At 40.3% G+C, this 15,270-nt stretch overlaps 2 protein-coding genes across 6 annotated transcripts in view; one reads left to right on the top strand and one right to left on the bottom strand.

The window, feature by feature from the left end:
• Positions 1-7,260, top strand: part of MTMR7 (myotubularin related protein 7) — a 115,550-nt gene extending 108,290 nt beyond the window's left edge. For all 5 annotated transcript variants that reach the window (XM_049866936.1, XM_049866941.1, XM_049866938.1 and 2 more), the window contains 3 exons: positions 600-740; positions 1,985-2,111; positions 5,576-7,260. In XM_049866936.1, the coding sequence (XP_049722893.1) occupies positions 600-740; positions 1,985-2,111; positions 5,576-5,938 (631 nt within the window). In that variant the 3' untranslated portion in view covers positions 5,939-7,260. The remainder of the gene's footprint in view (positions 1-599; positions 741-1,984; positions 2,112-5,575) is intronic.
• Positions 7,261-8,399: 1,139 nt separating this feature from the next.
• Positions 8,400-15,270, bottom strand: part of VPS37A (VPS37A subunit of ESCRT-I) — a 32,666-nt gene continuing 25,795 nt past the window's right edge. Inside the window, exons 10-12 of the mRNA XM_049866942.1 lie at positions 13,481-13,624; positions 12,408-12,488; positions 8,400-10,768 (exon numbers count right to left, since the gene is read on the bottom strand). Coding sequence (XP_049722899.1) covers positions 12,408-12,488; positions 13,481-13,624 — 225 coding nt within the window. The 3' untranslated portion in view covers positions 8,400-10,768. The remainder of the gene's footprint in view (positions 10,769-12,407; positions 12,489-13,480; positions 13,625-15,270) is intronic.

Raw genomic sequence — 15,270 nt, 5'->3', positions numbered from 1 at the left:
TACTAGCTTACACTTTCTCCAAGAATTTTCAAGAGTGATCCCTGATACATGGATTTAAAGTAGCAGAGTACTTTCTATAAGCTCAGCTGTTGGCCTAGACACAGCTTTGTGGTCTCTTGTGCTAGACAAGCCAACTCTAATGATACCTGCCTGGGTTTGAAGTCTGACTCTTCCACTCAGTAGCTGTGTTACCTTGGCAAACGACTTAATCTCTCTGTGTCTGTTTCCTCATCTGTAAAATGGGCACATCTCATCAGAATTCAGTGAGGATTAAATGAACGAAAACGTGTGAAACACCTAGAATAATGTGTGGCAAATAATAAATGTTCAGTGATTATTTGGGGAAACAATCCATAAACTCGAGCAGTTTATCTAGAGGAATTAAACATCTTGTCGCGGCCAGTACAGAGGAGCTGAGACTGTTACACAATGTTTCTCTGCTGCACCGTGAAGCCAGACAAAGGCTGCAGATTTCTCTGCTGTGGAATGGGGCCACTTGATATTCACCTAGCAATTGCCGCTTCCTTTCCAGATGTAATATATCTACTATTGTTGAGAACCAAGATAGGTCACTTTCAGACTAATTGTCTTTTTGACAGAATTCAGGAAAGAACCTACTCTCTCTGGGCTCACCTGTGGAAGAACCGAGCTGACTACCTGAACCCTCTGTTTAGAGCTGATCACAGTCAGACCCAGGGAACGCTGCATCTTCCTGCGACACCGTGCAACTTCATGTACAAGTACGTCAACCTCTGGGACCTCACTGCGTGGTTATGAACCTAGAGTCTGTCACTGCTTAATATTGTGGAGGCAGAAGTACATGAAACACTGTGCTTTAAGGCTTTTCTGGACATAAAATACATGAGAGGATGCTTGAATATCTGATCTGGTATTTTTGCTGGTCTTTCCTTCCCTTTCACTTTTAAAACCCATTGCCATCAAGTTGATTCCGACTCATAGTGACACTATAGGTCAGAGTAAAGTTTACTTAATCACACCCTATAGGACAGAGTAGAACTGCCCCTAGGGTTTCCAGGTAGTGGCTGATGGATTCGAACTGCCGACCTTTTCGTTAGCAGCCATAGTTCTTAATCACTGCACTACCAGGGCTCCTTCTCTCTTTAGTTGATTCATATATTAGAGACTAGAGATTGAGGGAATCATGATACTAAATCTCAAAGCCAAGAAAATATTCAAGGTGGATTATGGCTCAATTAACCCTAGAGGAGCTACAAACCATCGCAGCTTTTATCAGCTTACAGTGATTTTAAATACTAAAACTATACACAGTCCTAAGTGCAGCAGGTAAAGCTTACTTCATCAGTTAACTGTGTGAGTGGTCTGCACTGGATTTGTGTTTATACAGCTAGCAAACAAATCATGGCTTTGTGAGTGCTGATTCTTAGTGGCCAATTTAGGTGTTCCCGTTTATCGATGTAATCATTTAAAAGGTGGGAAAGGAAAACTAGTAACTAATGTGTGGAGTAAGCTTGGCTGCACACAGAAAACGGCGGCCTGAAAGTATCTGCCCCCATATGTAGAGTTCTTTTCAGAACGCAGTTTTATGATAGTACCTTAAAAATGCAAATTCTCATTGAGATTTAGAAGGGATTTGGAAGGAAGGAAGGAAGGAATTTGGAAAGAAAGAAGGAATCTGGAAGGAAGTTAGTTGAATAAACCAAGTGCTGTGTAAGTTAAATGTGAAATCCTAAATTTAGGTAGCAATCATGACACGTCCATCTTCTTGACTCCACTGAATCAAGTCCTAGTGATGTGCCCCTGTGGAAAAGTATTATTTTAAGATTATGCATATTGGTATGCAGAGAGCAGTGTGGCTCCCTGCGGATCCTAGTATTTTATCCTTTGGCTGATTGATAGGAAAACTGTGGGACTGTGGTATCAGAGATACTTAGAGGATTTGAGAGTGTGGAATTTACAGACTGTGATGTGGTGTTATCGTGTAAAGCCCTGCCATCCTTTCCAGGTTCTGGAGTGGCATGTATAACCGCTTTGAAAAGGGGATGCAGCCCCGACAATCAGTTACAGATTACCTTATGGCAGTGAAGGAGGAGATGCAGCAGCTGGAGGAAGAACTGGAGACTCTAGAAGAAGTAAGACACACTTGCTACTGTCAGTCTATTTTCTGTGCCTTTTTTCATGAAGAGCATTGCACCATGAAAGCCTCTCAAAACCAAACCAACCAAACCCGTTGACATCGAGTTGATTCTGACTCCTAGTGACCCTATAGGACACAGTAGAACTGCCCTTTGGGTTTCCAAGAAGCAGTTGATGGATTTGAACTGCCGACCTTTTGGTTAGCAGCTGAGCTCTATCCACTGCGTCACCAGCGCTCCTTTGTCCGTAGAATCCTTCACTATTGCAACTTGAGGCTTGAATTTTTTCTTCAGTTCCTTCAGCTTGAGAAATGCTGAGTGTGTTCTTCCCTTTTGGTTTTCTAACTCCAGGTCTTTGCACATTTCATTGTAATACTTTGTCTTCTTGAGCTACCCTTTGAAAATTTGTTTAGCTCTTTTACTTCATCATTTCTTCCGTTCGTTTTAGCTACTCTGTGTTCAAGAGCAAGTTTCAGAGTCTATGTTGACACCCATTTTGGTCTTTTCTTTCTTTTTAATGACCTTTTGCTTTCTCCATGTATGATGTCCTTGATGTCATTCCACAACTCGTCTGGTCTTCAGTCATTAGTGTTCAATGCGTCAAATCTATTCTTGAAATGGTCCCTAAATTCAGGTGGGATATACTCAAGGTCATACTTTGGCTCTGTGGACTTTGTTTTAATTTTCTTCAACTTCAACTTGCATACAAGCAACCAGTCGGTCCGTGGCCTTGTTTTGACTGATGATATTGAGCTTCTCCATTGTCTATTTCCACAGATGTACTCGATTTGATGCCTATGTATTTCCTCTGGTGAGTTCCACATGTATAATCACCATTTATGTTGTTGAAAAAAAAAGATATTTCCAATGAGTAAGTTGTTGGTCTTGCAAAATTCTGTCATACAATCTCCTGCATCATTTCAGTCACCAAGGCAGTGTTTTCCAGCTGCCGATCCTTCTGTGTCCAACTTTTGCATTCCAATCACCAGTAATTATCAATGCATCTTGACTGCCTGTTTGATCAGTTTCAGATTGCAGAAGTTGGTAAAAATGTTCAGTTTCATCACCTTTGGCCTTAATGGTTAGTGTGTCAATTTGAACAGCAGTCGTATTAACCGATCTTCCTTGTAGGTGTATGGATATTATCCTATCAGTGACAGTGTTGTACTTCACAATAGATCTTGAAATGTTCTTTTTGATGATGAAGGTGGCATCATTCCTCTTTACTTTGTCATTCCCACATAGTAGACCATATGATTGTCCAATTCAAAATGGCCAATACCAGTCCATCTCAGCTCACTAATGCCTAGGATATTGATCTTTGTGTTCCATTTCATTTTTGATGACTTCCAATTTTCCTAGATTCATACTTTGTAAATTCCATGTTCAGATCATTAATGGATGTTTGCAGCTGTTTCTTCTCATTTTGAGTCATGCCACGTTAGCAGATGAAGGTCCCGAAAGCTTGACTCCATCCACATCATTAAGGTCGGCTCTACTTTGAGAAGGCAGAGTGCCTTCCAGCTTGAGGAATGGAAACCCTGGTGGCATAGTGGTCAAGTGCTACGGCTGCTAACCATAAGGGTCAGCAGTTCAAATCCACCAGGCACTCCTTGGAAACTCTATGGGGCAGTTCTGCTCTGCCCTATAGGGTCACTGTGAGTCGGAATTGACTCGACGGCACTGGATACTGGGTTCCAACTTGTGGGGTTCATCTTCTGGCACTATATCAGACAGTGTTCTGCCGGTATTCATAAGGTGCTCACTGGCCAAGTTTTTCAGAAGTAGATTGCCAGGTCCTTCTTCCTAGTCTGTCCTAGTCTGGAAGCTCTGCTGAAACTTGTCCACCATGGGTGATCCTGCTGGGATTTGAAATACCAGAGACACAGCTTCCAGCATCACAGCAAAATGCAAGGCACCAGAGTACAACAAGCTGACAGACGAGTGGTGATATTCCTTCATCGTTGTTCATGTTGTTAGGTGCTGTTGAGTAGGCTCTGGCTCTTAGTGACCCTTTGTACAACCAAACAAAAACACTGCCCAGTCCTCACACCCTCATACTCGCTGCCATGTTTAAGCTCATTGTTGCAACCACCGTGTCAGTCCATCTTATTGAGTATCTTTCTCTTTTTCACTGACCTTCTAATTTACCAAGCATGATGCCCTTCTCCAGAGACTGGTCCCTCCTAATAATATGTCCAAAGTACATGTTAAAAATGCTTCTTCCCTGAAGCTAAATCGGATCTCTGCCCTCTAACCATACTGCCCCGCTGCTCTTAAAGACTTTTGCCTCTTCCAAACTCCTATATTACATGAACATTGCCTCTTAAATAGCCCTTTAACACTCCAAATTCTTTATGGCTGGATCTGTATTTATTTCTACTCCCCATATTGCCCACCACAGTACTTTTGCATATTAATATGAATGTCTTTTTGAATGGCTACGTAATACTTGATTTTATAACATCTCCCCCTCTGACGATCAAGGATGAATTTTAATAAAATGTATTTTGAACAACCCAAACGTCCATCATGGGGTGAGTGGATAAACAAACTTTGGTATATGTATACAATGGAATGTTATTCAGCTTTAAAAAGGAACAACAAAAAACCCATTGCCATCAAGTCAATTCTGACTCACAGCGACCTTATAGGACAGAGTAGAACTGTCCCATAGGGTTTCCAAGGAATGGCCAGTGGATTGGAACTGCCAACCTTTCAGTTAGCAGCCAAACTCTTAACCACTGTGCCACCAGGGCTCCCAAAAGGAATGAAGTACTGACAAATGCTACAACCAGATGAACATTGAAAACCTTACGCTAAGTGAAAGAAGCCAGACCCACAAGGCTGTGGTGTAATTCCGTTTACATGAAATGCCCATCCAGACTAGGCGAATCCACAGAAAGTAGATGAGGGTTTCCCAGGGGCTGTGGGGAAGGGAGACACAGTGACTGCTGAGGGGTACGGGGTTATCTTTCCGGTTGATGAAGGTGTTCTGTGATTAGGTAGTAGTGAAAGTTGTACAACCGTGTGAATATACTGAAAACCACCGAACTGTACACTTTAAAAGGGCACAATGGAAAGCAAATTACATCTCAATAAAAAATTAGATAATAAAGTAAACCCTTCATGCCTGATTTATGTAAAATCATACAGAAATCCTCTAATAAATGGGGAGTACCGACTGCCAGGTACTTTAGCCTATGCTGTGTTTTTAAAATTTTACAGAAATCTATGCTAAGGCAGGTATTACCATCCTTACATTAGAGATGAGGAAACCAGGCCTCACAGAGTTTATTTTGCCCTAGGTCATCAAGTCTAGATTTGAACCCATGTCCACATAGACCCCATGTTCCTAACATTATACCCAAATGGAAGGTAATAAATACTGAAAGCATACATGTATAAAAAAGAGGTAAATGATTTGTGATTTTCCCACGAAACTGTTGTTTCTTTTTTAGAGGCTGGAAAAAATTCAGAAAGTCCAGTTAAATCGCTCAGAAGTGAAGAGTAAGCAGAGTGAACCCAGAAGACACTCTGGGTTTTCCACCTCAGACAACAGCATGGCCAACACGCCTCAGGACTACAGTGGAAATATGAGATCATTTCCCTCCAGGAGCCCTTCACAAGGAGACGAGGATTCCGCTCTGATCCTAACCCAAGACAACTTGAAGAGCTCAGACCCAGAATTGTCGGCCAACAGTGATCAGGAGTCCGGGGTGGAGGACCTCAGCTGCCGGTCTCCCAGCGGTGGGGAGCGGGCAACGAGTGAAGACAGCAGCAAGGACCGGGATTCTGACGAGGCAGTGTTCCTCACCGCGTGAAGCTTCCCCTTGGGGTCCCAGGACAAAAGACACCCAGCAAACACTTCCAAAAATATGGGAACTGTGCAATTCACAACAAGAAATATCTCAAGAAAAGGGCCCTGTCATCAGGAATTACAAAATGTAGCTGTAAAAAGGGAAAAGATGGCCAACTTTTAGTTTCGTTAGGTATCAAAGAACAGGAAATAGCCATTTCTGTCATCAGATGTAAGGAAAATTATTTCAGAAGTCACTCCAGACTCTGAAAATTTTATTTGGTACAGAGCAGTTACGTCTACCATCTCCTGAGGTTACAAAAAGAAGTCTTCCTTGTCTTAGCATGCATCCGCTCACAGGGCCCCAAGCCCTTTCTGTTCTACCGTTTTCATCTTTAACCTTTCCCCTTATCTCATTTCCAGGTCTATATTTTGTGTTTTCTAAAACATTTGACATTCTCTTCCTTTCTGACTTTGTTATCAGTATTTGTAAAAACAGAGCACCTTGTTGAGATACACCCTTTTGGTTAACAGACAGATCTCTGTAACTGAGGAGCTTTGTAATGGCTTACGCTTATGTTTCAGGTTTAATAATCACTTTACCTTTCCTTAGATAATATATTTTACATTGTTATAATTTTGTTGCTTTTCTCTGAACCTCTCCTGTTATTCATCATTTAAAAAATGCTAAGGCTGTGACTTTTTCTTTAACAGGAGTCTAATACCTAATAAAGTAAAAGCAACATTTGCTCTCTGGTTCTTACGTATGAACTCAGATCAGACTAGGTTTATTAATAACTTATATTACTATTCCAGAGACTACAACTACCAAGACCTTGTGGACCAACCTCCAGCTGGATCTTTGAGGAGTAACAATGTGAACATCCCAGGGTAAACGTTCAAAGAAGGAAAACCCCAGTTAAGAACTAGAAAATGGTTCAATTAACACTAATAACACCTGGTGACCACTGACTCCTGAAAGTCATGAGTTTTTATGTTTTGCTAAAATACACATTTGAAGCGGAATCATGCCCCATCTTATGATCAGAAATGGGACTTTACTGGGTTAACTAAACTTTGATCTGAGGAAACGGTGGAGAGGGATTGCTATGTTTGAACAGAAATAAACAATATTCACACTGTATGCTTTTAAAATATTAGTACATTCTATATTATAAAGGATTAATTTAGACTTAACTTTTAACCTGTATACCGATATTTTGAATATGTGAAATTCTTTTATAGGAAAATGTGTTAAATTTTATTGAAATGGGAACAAAGAAAGGGCAAGAAAGTTACTGTATTGAAATCTCTAATATTAAAGATTCAGAGTGTTGCAGTATATATAAAGGAAATAATACAGTATAATTGTAATTGTGTTTATATTTATATATTACTTTAAAAACTTTATTATGTAACGAGACCTGAGATATAAAAGTACTGTTACTGTAAAAAATAGGCAAGTTTGATTCTTTTAGAATATAAAACCTGAGCATCCTCTAATAAGAAAAAAAAATCCTCTAATGAGAGCTGCCAAATTATTTAAGGAATGTCAATTCATTTTCTGCACTATACTGTATGGAGCAGAGAATACCTGGTTAACGACAAACCCTGAGCATGTAGTCGTACTGGCTTTGCATTTTTATAACATGCTTCATGTTATTCTTGTAGTTAGTCTTAGAAACTTTACTGCCTATTAAAGATGTCACTTCAATTTATTCCATTTGGCAGAGTGCTTCTGCCAAAGGGGAAAAAAAGAAAAGAAAAAAAAAAAAGTACACAGTAACTATGCCAAACAGCGTTATACATTTATTTTCAAAAGGAAACAGTATAAATATTTAATATTTTAAAGTTTAATTATCTAATGTGATGTCTTCTACATCACAGCAACACATTTTCTTTGGTCCCCCCCGCCTTGTTACGAGACATTATAAGTATGTATTTATTTAGTCTTTTTGGAAGTTGACCTGAGACTAAAATTTACATAACAGGTTACATTTACTGCTCATGAAAACTTGTGCTTTCACAGGGCCTTGAAAGATCATGGCCAGGGTACCAACAAGAATAACTCTCTAAGAGTACATTTTCATTTTAAATCAAAGGTCAACCGGGAAGTGCTTTATTTAGGGCAGAGCTGGTTTAAAGACGTTGTAAAATTAACTCAAAGCAGATTACTTCGCAATTAGTAATTTTTAGAGCTCGAGTGATTTATTATTTAGTGATACTCACATTTGATAATAAAAATGTTGATCATAATAACCCACTCACTTGATATTCTTAATCAAGAAAAAAACTTTTCTTTTTTTACAATAAACGAAGGTATGGTAAAGAGAGGGGAAACCCTGGGAAACATTTTTATTTCTTAAGGGCACTTTAGGGGAAACTTACTTTCTTCCCCTAAAATGAATCTGAGCTGTTCTTCAACTTAATAATATATAAATTATGGTCAAACCTGTCAAACAATCTCTGTTCCAATATAAATTCCCTATTCTGTTTATCCCTAGAAATTTCTAACAACCTTGAAACATCTTTACTATGTTCTCTCATTGATCTAGAACTTTCTTCTGTTTTGAGATGTTAGCTTTTAAATGTCTACTTATTACAAACTACCACCCTGAACAATCTAATAACTCCTGAGTTTTCCTTTATCATTCTGATGTCATCTAGTCTTCTATCACGTGTTAAAGTGAAATCCAATTCTCAGACATGCATTCCTTTTTCCTTTGTCACTACTTCTCCAATATGGCCAATTTTAAGAAGAAAAAAGATAGCCCTAAAGTTATAAAAATGGTAACTTTTATTAAAATTTCTACTATAAAAGCAGAACCCAAATTCAGATGCAGACCGTTTCCATCCTGGTTGATTTACATACCTTATATCTAAACTAATTTGCCTGTTTGATGAATACAGATAACTGGGATCAAACACTTCCTTTAACTAGTGGGTTGTGATGAGCCTATCTAATAAATTAATTTTGGAAGGAAAAACCTAGCTGTGTTAACTGGGATGGCCCACGTTTAAAGAATAAAAGTCACTGAGATGAGTCATGTAGTTGATCATGTAGACGAGATTTACTCTGTATAAAAAAAACTTTTTTCTTTTTTTGTTTTTTGTGGAGAGGTAGGTAGATAAGCACCTAAACCCTGTCTGAGTCATCTCTGTACGGTATCTTCACAATGCCTTATTTTTTTGTAGGTGCTTAATAAAACTGGTATGGTCTGCTGGTCTGTTGTTGTGGGCTAGACTTGGTTTCTAAAAAGCTACCTGATTTCTGCAAAGGACTGGACTATTAGCTCCTCCATTGTGACGCTGGGCGGTAAAACTGAAGCCTCGGTGGCCAGGGCCATAAAGAAGGCTTCCTGATACCCAGAGGACTCTGCCACAAGTTTGAAACACTAACCTTTACCTCGGTTATCTCACCTATAAACCAGCAATAATACTTGTACCTCCCCATACAGTCATTCTGAAGACTAAAACAACATGCCCCTAGCAGTGCCAGGAAGATAGGTGATTAAGTTATTTTCTTTATCCAACTTTGTATCTTTATCGTTCATGTGAATACTTCACCTTCCACAAACAGACTAAATATTGAGTACGTTTTAGGTGTAAGAAAATAGTTTTGATTTTCCCAAAGCTCTAATGCCAAAAACATGTACAGGAAGAAGAGAAGAAAAAAGAAAACATGAGCTGTACTGCATGCTGGTGTTGGACCGACAGTCATTACGGGATGAAATTTAAACACAAATAGGCTTTAGATGGTTTTGTGATTTACAGACTACCTTCCTGCGTCTCAGAAATATAGTTCAAGACTTTCTCCTTTATTAGCATTGAAGGATACCTGTGAAATGTTTCCGTTCCGTGACAAAGGAGTAAATCGCTGCACGTAGTACAAGGTAAAGATTCAATTAAATTCATTAAAATGAGGATTTCCTAAGAACTAAATATTTACTTATCACTACAGCTTTTCTCTTATGAAAAGCTAACTCACAGTAAAAGGTCAGAAAAATTAATTGACTTTCTTGTGTCTAAATTTACTATTTGTTGACTAAAAAGACCATTGTTAACATTATGAATTCTGAAAACATCCTTCTCTCACCACAAACCCATCAGGTACTTATTTGAAAACAACAAGAAAACCACCATGAAAGTTTGTGTTGGACTGGTTTCAGTGAAAGGCAGTTTTTTTTTTTTTCCTATTAGATAAACCATCCATTTACTTGTATTACTTTTTAAATGCATATTTAGTTTAAAAAATAAAAACAATTTATAAGAGCAGGTGGTTCATCCTTTCAATTTATTGCACTTACTAAAAGTTAATTTTTTTGAGACAGCACACTGACAGGTCTGGTGTCCCTGACACTAAGAATATTTAAAAACAAACTGCTTTTCCAAGTTTTATCTAGAAAGAAAGAGGAAAAATACTAATTTTTTCAAAAAAGGCTGAGAGGGAAAAATCTAAATAATAAACCACTTTTGGTAAAGAAATGAGGCAGTTTCAAATTAAAAAATACAAATTTAAATGAAATAATTTTATAAAATATTGAAACTTACTAAAATTCCATGCATAGGTATTTGATTTCTAATAAGAGGGAGTAGCAGAGGAAACTTAAATATGACAGGATTTATCAACAATAAATAAACATTTCCAGTGCAAAGGGTGCGGGAAAAAACTCTGAAGCAAAGCTGATGGCAATCACTCTAACCTGTACAGGGTCTGTCTGGGTTCTATACAGTCTACAGTCTGTCTGTGAATTCCGCCACTGTGTGGGAGGCCAGTTTGCAGACCACAAATATAAAACAGTGTGTTTAGTCTTTTGTCCATTCCTCTCCTGGCAGTTCATCTTTTTAGGAAAATCTGGAAAGAAGAGAAAAATGAAAACAAAACTTCTGAGATTTAATTCAAGAGGATAATTTTTCATTCCTTTACTTTCTCTTCCAGCTAAAATTTACTGAGAAGGAGATAACCTGGCTATGAGAGGGGAAGGATGAGGAAAGGATTCTCGTTTGTACAGATAAGTAAGCAATGACTCAATGTCCACTTTCTTCTCAAGCTGTGGGAAATGTAAACTTGGTATTAAAAACCAACCTTCAAGGAGTTTACAGTATAACTTGGGAAATGAGTCCCAAAGCAATACGATGCTGGTACGGATGTTAAGGAGGACAGAGGCTGAGGGGCGCAGGAGTCTCAGCTGAAGATGAGAAAGGCCTAGCATTCCCCTCCCTGTAGCTGCTCCTACCTCTTCAGCCCAGTGAGTGGGCAGAGGACCACAGGGCACCAATCTCCAGGCCAAACAGATGAGGCGGGATGGACACCTCACCCCTATGTGGAGGGATCTTTCCTGGGGATCGTACGGGACTGGAGAGACTTGAGAGACTCCCGTCAGCCTCCACTGGCTACCTGAAGTGTCCAATGACGACATCGGGCCTATGGGCAGGTGGACTACGTGCAAGTGTCGCTAAGAAGGCTGTGTGATGTGAAGAGAGAGCGAGCGAGAAAGTACATGAGAGACAGAAAGGAAAGGAGGGAAGTGGAGATGAGAAACAAGGAGCCTCAGAGCGGGTGCTTTGGTTACCGATGGCTTCTGGCTGTGTTTTCAGTCTCTCAGGTGACTGAGCTGTACATCCCAGCATTCTGGCTGAGTGGTAGCTCACTGTCTACCCAGTAACCTAAGCTGTAGTTAAGACCGTTTGGGTAGGAACTAGTCCTTGTAGCCAAATCATTCCTAAAACAAGACAGACGGAGAGGAAAAGGAAGAAATCAGGTAAGAGCGCGAGCAAAGATACTGGTGGTGGAAGAAAGGACGCGACCTGTAAAACGACCTAAGGAAGGGGAAGATGGAAAATTCAAACAGGTGATCTGAAACACAGGCCAGCTGACTGAGGGCTTACAACTGGAGAGAGAAATTCGCTGTTGATACTATTCCTTAGGGCTTACTACAGGTTGTGGAGCAGAGAAGTTGTATTTACGAAGTGGTATTTTAGGAAGGCCATTCTGTCAGTGTTGTGTAGGAAGGAGAAACCCAGAAGTCAGCGGGACAGGTCAGAAAATTTCTGGAGTAATCCTGGTGTAGACGGAAAAGGGACAGCCTGGAAGTTCATTTTAGAGGAAAAAATGATGAAGGAGATACTGAGAAATATGACAACTAGAAGGTATGGCAACAGTCCACATACCAGCTGAGAGAAAGGAAGCAGCTGTAACTTAAGTTCTAAATAAAAGCAAAAATAAGGAGCTATCAAACATGGATAAATACTTTTCATTTACGCCAACATCATCCTGAGAAAACATCTAACAGATTTCTTCTTGTGATATGTTCATTCATAAATTATTATGTTCAATACATAGTATAAAGCATTCTGCCTGTTACACAGCATACTAACAATAATGACAGAATTACGTTTGCGAGCTGACTGAGCAGGCACTGCTACGGGTACTTCAACCGAAGCGGCCACGCACCACCACGGAGGCTCAAGGGCTGGGAAATACAACAACCTACCTAGAGCGGAGCGTGGAACTGGCTGTGCATCGCTATGGCCTGCTGCAGCTTCTCTTCCTTGGCTCTTCTACAGTGGCAGACCTCGGAGATAAATCAAAACACCAGTCACTTCTCCACAGGACCTACCTACTACCTCCCGTGGAATGACAGAGTTCTCACCATCTTAGCCCGCTGACATGCTTTCACGTTTTAAATGTTTCGAGCAGCTAATTCCTCAGAATTTAAAAAAAAAAAAAAAACTTTAATTTTGTTTGGAAACAGTCTTTGCCTACAGATTCCCAGAATGTAAAATAATCAAAATAAATTCTGATTCTTTATATTATTATCCCTGATTATGTAATTTCAAATATCTGGGTTTTAAAGATAATGCAAATAATTTTTCATTCTCTGTTGTTAACCAATAAGGTTAACAAATAAAAGCTTCCACACAGTCATATAGTACAACAGAGTAATGGGCCAGAAATCAATGCCTTACTAATATTAGGATCACAGGCAGGTTACTAACGTCCCTGAACTTCCATTTTCTCTCATGGAAAATGGGGGATAATAAAACCTACCCCAACTGCCCGAATGGGATATACACAGCACATGTTTTATAAAGTTCACTCACGAAAGGTTATTTTTAAAATGTGATGTTTCAGAGAAATTAGGTAAATATGTAGGACTCTATCAAAGGTCAAGAAATTGTAAGCACCTCCTCTCCTTTTAAAAAATATTCAATGAAAATACCAGATCAGAAACTGTAATATGTTATTCTCTTTAAATAACTTGTAAAACAGATGATACAGGAATGTATTACAACTACGGAGACCAGATGTAAGCTGACCGGCTGCTTTACTACAGAAGGGTACGGACAACACCGTGTCTAAACAGAACTGCCAATCTCATCTCCCTGTGTGCGTGCCCACGAGGTTCCAAGTGCCAGGACAACGCTGTTCTCCTCAACAGAGACTCTAGTTTTCTTCCACGACGCTCAGAACTCTAGTTTGTAATACGCTCAAGTTTTTTTACTTTTGAGTATACTTAATTGACATGACACTGCTATTCATCCTCAACTGGAGGGTATTACATACTGTTCTCTTTTCCATGAAGCTACTGAGGAAATCATCTATTTCAGTTTTTCCCTCCAAGAAATCTTCGGCAATATTGTCGGATTCCTCCTCAGCTTCGTGCGCGGCTACCTTCAACCTCGCCTGAAGGGCACTTGCACTACAGCTCTGAAAAAGAAAATCAAGCACCGTGGGATTTTCTAATGCTCGGAAAAGCTCCTAAGAGGGAAGGAGAATGAGGGGAGAGGCGGGGAGAAGCCATTCATTACACACTTTACACGCCCACTTCTCGTGGAACTGCTACCTTACAATGCCCCACCGAGGTCTTCTGTTGTTGGACAGAGGGATGGGTACCCAACATACAAGAAACCAACCCATGGGCTACTAACCACTGAAGTGAGAAATAGGGCAAACCACTGTCGTCTCCTGGGGATTGAGAAAATACAGCATTGTGGTAGTCACCTTCTATAATGGCCCCCAATGGTCCCTGCCTGGTATGCCCACCTGGGTGTAAGCCCCACCCCTTGAGTATGGGCTGGACCTAGTGACCAGAATACGGCAAAAGGAATGGGATATCACTTTTGAGATCAGGTTTCCAAAAGACTGACGCTTCCGTCTTGTGTGCCTTCTCCTGCACTGTCTCTCATTTGTTGGCTCTGAGGGAAGCCAGCTCCCACGCTGAGCTGCCCTGTGGAGAGTCCCCATGGCAAGAAACTGAGCAAGGCCCCTGGCCAACCATCAGCGAAGAACTGAGGCCCTCAGTCCAGCAGCCCATGAGGGAATGAATCCTGTTCACAGCCATGACTGAGCCTGGAAGCAGACCCTCCCCCAACTGAGCCTTCGGATAAGACAACAGCCCCAGCTGGCACCTGGATTGCAGCCTTGAGGCCAAGGCACCTAGCTAAGCCATGTTTGTATTCTTGATCCACAGAATCTGTGATATAATAAACGTTTGCTGCTTTAAGCCACTAAGTTTTGGGGTGATATGTTACAAAGCAATAGACAGACAACGTAATCACTGACACATTGGGTCAGGTGGTCGTGGCCACTTCAGTAAAGAAGTCATGACGTAGAGATGGAGATGGCTGCCACATTGGCCATATGCCCGGAATATGAGTAAATAAAAAGCAGACAAAAAGAAAACAGGTGTCCCTGAGAAAGACGGTTTCTGACTGTCCTTTTAATTGAACCTAATTTCCTACCCTCAGATTCAGTGAGAATCTACTCTTTATGACACATTAGCTGTCCTGAATAATTGGTGCTTAATAAACTTTTGTTGAATGAGTGGCAGAAGACGGAAGCACAGCTGAACGCTGTCTTCCTAAGACAGTACTAAGTTATGTCACACAGGATGTACAGGAATGCACCATTTCTTCTCACCCTTGCCAACAGTGGTTATCTACCTTCAAAAGTTTGGCTCACATGGATGATGTTTTATTTTGCTTGTTTATAATTATAGTAAGGTTGCACATCTTTTCAGAAGCATTCATTTACTTATTCATTAAATACTCATTAGTACCTACTATGTGCCAAGTGTTAGGTATGTATACCCATAGAGTACCTACTGCCGTCTAGTAGATTCCAGACCCTACAGGACAGAGTAGAACTGCCCCATAGGGTTTCCGAGGAGTGGCTGGGGGATTCGAACTGCCAACCTTTTGGTAAGCAGTCGAGCTCTTAACTGTTACACTACCAGGGCTCCTGTTAGGTATATATGAGGACCAAAATATGGAACCAATAATCTAGTGAAATAGTTCTCATATTTTAGTGGGTAGAAGATTGATCATCCCAAGACTGTGATGGGTACATCTAGA

This window comes from Elephas maximus, chromosome 22, assembly GCF_024166365.1.
Source record: "Elephas maximus indicus isolate mEleMax1 chromosome 22, mEleMax1 primary haplotype, whole genome shotgun sequence".
NCBI lineage: Eukaryota > Metazoa > Chordata > Mammalia > Proboscidea > Elephantidae > Elephas > Elephas maximus.
This window is presented reverse-complemented; position numbering and strand designations above follow the sequence as displayed.